A 7,302-nucleotide genomic window follows, 5' to 3' on the forward strand; every position below is an offset into this window, starting at 1 on the left:
TCAAAACCATGCCAGCGATTCCTCAGTGAGAAGCCCACTCAGCCATCAGATGCAAATCCTCCACAGCAAAGGCTGCACACACAGTCCGAGGAAGCGGCTCTGTTTACTAAGTTTCACTTGATTCCTCTTGACAACCATTTAAACAATGAATGTTGGGAAATGTCCCTCAGAGAACCCACGACAATGGCAGGAGATCAGTGCTTTTATATTTAGCTAATGCTATTTTTAAAAGGAGAAAATATTTCTTCCTGAAAGGATTATGGGAAGGCTTATTAAAGACACCTGCAAACGAAGTGAGTGACAACAGAGCTGAATCACGTTTGATAAAAGTGAGCTATCCTTCACTGTAAAACTCCTTCTGGGGAGGGGCAACAGGGGCAAGATTCACCTCTTGTTGGATTCAAGTATCACCCCTCCATAGGCGCTACAAAAACACAGGAGGGATTCTAATTAGCAGGGCTCACTCTGCTAAACGCACAGCAGCGGGCCAGCCGGCTTCGGAAACCCAGCCTCGGCCTGGCTCGCTGCTCTGGGGTGAGACAGTCCTTGTGCTAATTCTTCTGGAAGTAATTAATGATCGCTGTCAAAACACGGGCTTAATGTTATCTGTATTCTACGGGATGGGGGACTCTGCAGCAAAAGGTTGCTTCCGGGGGATAAGAGCTTAGTTAGCCAAAGCCAGTGGGAAACATTTTAAAAATAAGTTCGCAGAACCAAGAGTCTGGAGCGCTCATCTGCGGGGCAGACTCCACCCGTGGGCCCCGGGTGGGTGTAGGAGGAGACTTCACCTATGGGTCACGCTGTTTGCAGTCAGACAGCCTGGGGTCCCTGTCTGTGTGATTAACAGGGATTCCAGCTCAACCGTGGACCCCAGGGGTCCTGGGAGAGTCAGGGCACAACTGAACGCCCTGCACCCATTCTAGTTCCGGCCTGCAGCTTGGCTTCCGGCGAGAACAGCTGTAAACCTGTGGTTAGGACGAGGGAAAGGGGTTCAATCTCACGGCAAATGAGCCGCAGGCATCTGGGATTTTAAAATCCACACAGCTTTTGAGAGATGCGGTTCTTCTCCAAAATAAACGCTTAGGGGGGGAAAACGAAAAAGATCCCCTGCTTGAGTCACTGAAAAGTAGACAGAATTAAATAAGAGAAGAAAGCAAAACAAAACAAATCAAACCGCAGGAGCACCGACACTGAATGAGGAGATGAGAGACAGGTGACCCAACATGATTCTCTTGGCCCGCAAGTTCACAGACAAAACAACATGCTAAAAGCAGGCGTTTCTGTGGGATGCTTTCTTCAAAAGACACCTTAAGACAGAGCAATCAACGTGTGAATAGAAAAGCTGCCAAAAAAGCAAAAACAGACATTTTCTGAGAAGACTTTGATCCTGTACTCCCATTATTGGCTTAAACACGCCTGCGTTTAAAGCTCTGAATCCGCACTAAGCACCCTCTATTGTCCTTGCTAACAAAGTATTATTCTCACCTTATTATTGCTAATCTGTTCTTTGTAAGTAACCACACCTGGTTTTACCCCACCCCCTTCAAAAACAAAACAAAAACAACAGTGCAGTAAATATTTGCCCTTTGTGGCAATACAATGCATAATTTTGTTAATCTGGGCTACCTTTCCGTGAGAGGTGATTGTTTCTGTATTATGAAATGTGTTCACAGTAAGTCGAATCCCTGCCAGATACCTGGGAGGCAGATGGAAAGCCACTTACCAGTGTGTAGCTGCCATGAACCAACCCTGACACAAACGCACGGCCACTCCTACATAGAACATTACTCACGCTGTGAGCCTCCAAAACATAGCCACACCTTTCTTCTACAAACATGGGCTTTTGTTAAGGTAACATCACCTTAGCATCACCAGTCCACGGCCATCCCAAACACTCACAGAAAGGCCTTGAAAAGCAGAAAGGGAAGAGAGACAAAGGCACTGCTCTCTACCTCTGAGTACATGACATACCTGGATGAAGTCTAGAAACGTCAGGGGAAGCAAGTCGTCCATGTGTCCAATGTCTTTGGAGAAACGATTTAAAATCCTCCCTGCAAGCACAGGATGTGAGAAATTATACATCTCCCCAGACAGACCCTTAAGAGAAACAACTTGCAAACAAATCAAAACAATATTTTAAATGCATATGTATTTAATATATTATGCATTCATACAAAATAAGCCAATGTCAATGGCAAAGAAAAAAAAAGAACATAGAGTGATACCTAAAGAGAACTCCAATGTTGCCCTTATTTTAAAAAATACATATATATGTACACACACACACACACACACACACACACACACAAAGAGGAAATGAGGAAAACCTGTGACAGAGTTGGCTCGGTGTGGTTTAAGCATGTCCCTTGACTTTTAGGTCTCATCTAGGTCAAGCCAAGAACAAAGAAGATGAAAATGACCAAACACAAAATTTAATGAATTCTAATTGCTATGTTAGTTTTTCTCTAATCTTGAGAATTAATTTTTCTAAAAGTAAATGATAGCATCAGTGTTCTACCCCCAAAAATGGTTCATCAGACCCTGGGAAACTCGAGACGCTGCCCACTGAGGAGGCACTGGGAGGACACTCCCACCAGTGTCCACGCCATTCCTGTCAGACAGGTGTCCAGGGTGACAGCCACAGGCTTGAGCAGGAAGGGAGACAAGAGGGAAGCAGACAGGAAACAGAAGCAGTGATCCACAGTAAAGGCCAGTTGCTACCACCCATGGCATTGCCCGAGGAGACGAGCCCAAGAAAGCGGGGAATGGTGAAGGCTTCAGAGGGGACCAATCAAAACTGGTTTCTAGTAAGCATGTTTTACAGGGACAGGTGATAGATAGATAGGTGAATGACAAATAAGACAGATTAATGATAGATGATAGATTCATACATAGATAGATAGATAGATAGATAGATAGATAGATAGATAGATAGATAGTCTACTTTGAGGCTGGCAACTCCCTGAGCAATTTTCCGGCTGATGCTTTTGTAGCCCGTGGTACAAATACAATCCTTCCAGGGCACTGGGTTCTACCAGAAAGCACAGGGTGTGCACACTGGAGACAAGCAGGTCTCAACTGTCCTGTCTCCAGCTCAGGACATGCAGACTCCAGAAAGTGTCTTTCATGACATCTTTGGCAGGCCCAGTGACAACTCTTCTTAAGTTTTGGTGACACCTCCTTTAGAGCCTCATCCTGAGGGTTAAATGAGCCCATTGTACGAAGGAATCCTGTCAGGATGCCAGGCACTTTTTTAACAAGAGCTCAAAAAACAACCCAAAAGCGGGGATGATAACTGTTAGCCAGACTCTGAACATACCATTGGCAGAGGATGTTCAGCTAATAAACTGTGGATTCTGGTCCAACCGCTGCAGGTGGAGTCTAACTTAAGTCTAAGTGCCCAAGGGTCCCAAGGATGCCCTGTCTACTGTGCCCCAGACCAGGCTTGGAGGGGAAAGAGACAGAATAGCTCAAATCAGGTATAGCTGAGAAAACACTACACACAGTCAATTCTCCCCTATATATTCTATGGGTTGTATGAACTACTTTTTAAGTCCACAAAGAAACAATACCAAATGAAGAAAACTCAGTTCAGTGGGAAAGAGCATTTGCTCAGCAAGTGTAAGGTCCTGAAGTGGAGTCTTTATTACCCAGGCAGAAAGCCAGGAATGTCTGAGTGGGGAGACACAAGCTTGCTGGCCAGACAGACAGCCTAGGCTAAACGGCAATGTTCAGTGAGAGACTCCATCTTAAAGACACACAAACCGAAGTGAACTAAAATCATTAAACACATGATAAAAATGAGGGGGGAAGTTATACCTTTAAACATGGGCAAGATCCAGACATACCAGATATGTGATTCAGCTTTAAAAGCAGTGTTGATGAAATGGCTAGGTGATTCTTACATGAAAACCACTCCTTTTTCCTTTAAGGATTTATTTAATTTATTTATATGAGTACCTGGTAGCTGACTTCAGACAGACCAGAACAGGGTATTGGATCCCCATTACAGATGGTTGTGAGCCACCATGTGATTGATGGGAATTGAACTCAGGACCTCTGGAAGAGCAGTCAGTGCTCTTAACCCCTGAGCTATTTCTCCAGCCCCCAAACCACTCCTTTACGTTTTACTGGATTCAAGAATCTTCAGGTCTGTGAAAAAACACTGAGAAAAAGCCATCTTCATCCAGCTTCAAAAGGACCTGAGTTGGAATTCCTGATACCCAAATAGAAAGCTAGGTGTGTCATAGAGGAGAGATGGGTGGATCACAGAAGCTTGCTGGCCAGCCAGCAGGGGCCAACCTGTAACATTCTGGTTCAGTGAGAGACCGCATCTCAAGGCAATAACGCAGAGAGGGGAACAGGAAGACGCCAGGGGTCTTGTTCTAATCTCCGCTGTGCATACAGACACTCACAACAGGCACCACAAAACTACGTGTCAAAGATCCCCCATAGCCCTCACTCTTATGTACCAGTGGCCACAGAAAACATGAGACAGGAGGGGCTCAGGGTTAATTTTAAGAAACTCGTGAGAGAAGGGACAGTGTTTGCGGGAGGTGTTTCTGCCTCACAGCCAACGTCGAGTTCGGGTCTCTGAGGCGGGGCTCGAGGGCTCAGAGTGACTTGCTCAGAAGTCTCCAAATCAAATCCTTATGATGCGTCCCCCCATACTCTGCCTCTTCATCCCGATGACATGTGGTCCCCACAGGAATGTCTCAGGGGAGGCGAGTGGGAAGGGAAGCAAGTTTCCCAGGAGAACCCAGTCCAAGCAAACTGCTCTGTTTGAGCATGTGGCGGATGTGAAGCTGAATCTTACCTTCTAGCACACCCGGAGGCTACTGTGCCTCTTCTGCCCTCAGAACCGCTAATCTCACTTGCCATGACAGCCCCCTCCCCATACACCTGATCACAGCCTTGCCAGACTTCTCACAAGGATCCTGTTGATGCTACAGGCATCTCTCGGATGCCTGGGTCCTCCCTCCACCATGGTCTCTGCACGCACGGAGATAGCCAGCCCGTCTCTCCTAGAGCCTGTGTACAGAACTCAAAGCTGACCCCCAGGCATTGCTTACAAGCCACAGTGTGAAGCAGAGCCCCGGGCCCTGGTTCTGCATACTCACCTTGCCCAGAATTAGAGGCCAGATACCATAACATATTTTAAAGACAAAAACAAACAAACAAACAAAAGGACCTGGGTCAACAATTTTCTTCCTTTCTGGTGAATACTGATTTCCTTCCCTGTGTAAAACCTTTTAATTTTGTGCAATCCTATTTGTCAATTCTTGTGTTGTTTCCTGAGACACAGCAGTTGTTCTCAGAGAGCCTGTAGCTGTGCCTATGTCTTTAAGCCACACCCTCCCCTTCTTTTATCAGATTTGGGTCTGGGATGAAATCCTTTGAACTGTTTTTTGTTTTTTTGGGTTTTTTTCACGTAAAGTGGAGAACAGGGCTGCTCCTTCGCTTACATGTGGATATCCACTCTTCCCGGTACCACGCTGCTCTAAAGCAATGGTTCTCAACCTGTGAGTCCCGACCAGCTTAGTGGTCGCACATTAGGTACCCTGCACACGAGGTATTTACACAACGATTCGTAACAGCAGCAAAACTGCAGTTAGGAAGTAGTAATGAAAACTTTCATAGTTGAGGGTCACCACAGCATGAGGAACTCTATTAAAGGGTCTCAGTGTTAGGAAGGTTGGGACCCACTGCTCTAAAGTATGTTTAGACAGAGGATTAACATCTAGAATATATAAATAGCTAACAACAACAACAACAACAAAAATCCTAATAAAAGAAGCAAACAAGCCCATCACACAGCCAGGAGGCGAGGAGACAGGTTCTTCTGGTAAAACATTCTTCCACGAAAGCATGAGGACGTGAGCTCAGACCCAAGGTCCCCAGGTCTCCTAAAAATACAGGCTCAACAGCACTAGGGAGCAAAGAATAGAGAACTGATGGGGTTCACTCACCAGCCAAGCTTGCTGAATCGACACGCTTCAGCTAAGTGAGAAACCTTGTCTCAAATAATATTAATAATGATAATGACAAGCAGCATTGACCCCTGGCATCCACATACATGCATGCACACACCTGTGCACATGGCTACACACACATAAACATGTACAATACACAAGAAGTAATAGTAAAGGACCAATATAACAATATACTAGATGGTTGTTAAACTATGAAATACAAATGGCTGGAAAACATGAAAAAGTCCAAGTTGTTCAGCTGCAGAGAGAATGAAAATTAGAGTACACTGAGATTCTACTCAGATGGTTATCACCAGGAGGAAACGCTGGTTACGGTGTCAGATGCCGGAACCTTTATACATTGCTGGCGGGAATATAAACTGATTTCGCTATTATGAAAATCAGTGTGGAGGTGCCTCTCAAAACCAAACCAGACTTCCCATTTGACCTAAGGCACCACTGCTCCGTCATACACCCCAAGACACTCACTCAACACTCCAGATACCTGCATACCCAGGACTCTGGCCTCACTCTTCACAAAAGCCAAAATATAAAATACAAAATCAGCCCAGGTGGTCATCAACACATGAATGATTAAAGAAGATGGCATTACACAGACAGAGCTTCAGTCAGCCACAAAGAAGAGTGATGTTAAAGTTTGCTGGAAAAACAGAAACAACTGGGAATTATCACATTATGTAAAGCAAGCCGGACTCAGACAAAGGCAGCATGTTTTTTCTCATTGGAGAATCCTAGATTGTCCATACATATTTATAAAAGCCATACGTGTGAGACACTAACACAGATGAGGGATGGAAAAAAGGGGGACCAGGAAGAGAGGAGAGGGTGACAGAAACAGGGACACTGAATAGTGATACTCTCAAAGGACATGCAGCACTTGAAAGAAATCGTTTTTATAAAAGATTACTATGGACAACGAATAAATGTAAATCTAAAAAGAAAGAAAAATCCCATATTACCCTAACACTACACTGCACAGGCAGACTGAGGGGAACAAAATAGGAACAAACAACTTTGGGAGTTTAACCCTTTCAAACCCACAAATTCTACCTCTAGAAACTACACCAGCTCCACAAGCCAGATGTGGCCAGGGCAACATTATCTGGGAACCAAATAATCATCTACAAGGAGAATCTAACCTGTCCTGAACACTTTCCCAGGTCACGTGCTTTGTAAGAAAGGAAACATGGGAGCTGGGCGTGGTGGCGCACGCCTTTGATCCCAGCACTCGGGAGGCAGAGGCAGGCGGATTTCTGAGTTCAAGGCCAGCCTGGTCTACAGAGTTCCAGGACAGCCAGGGCTACACAGA

At 45.3% G+C, this 7,302-nt stretch overlaps 1 protein-coding gene across 4 annotated transcripts in view; it reads right to left on the minus strand.

The window, feature by feature from the left end:
- The window catches only part of Abcc4 (ATP binding cassette subfamily C member 4), a 219,068-nt gene that overhangs the window by 65,184 nt on the left and 146,582 nt on the right, over positions 1–7,302 (minus strand). For all 4 annotated transcript variants that reach the window (XM_029541572.1, XM_021203338.2, XM_029541573.1 and 1 more), the window contains exon 20: positions 1,972–2,051. In XM_029541572.1, coding sequence (XP_029397432.1) covers positions 1,972–2,051 — 80 coding nt within the window. The remainder of the gene's footprint in view (positions 1–1,971; positions 2,052–7,302) is intronic.

This window comes from Mus pahari, chromosome 8, assembly GCF_900095145.1.
Source record: "Mus pahari chromosome 8, PAHARI_EIJ_v1.1, whole genome shotgun sequence".
NCBI classification, from domain to species: Eukaryota; Metazoa; Chordata; class Mammalia; order Rodentia; family Muridae; genus Mus; species Mus pahari.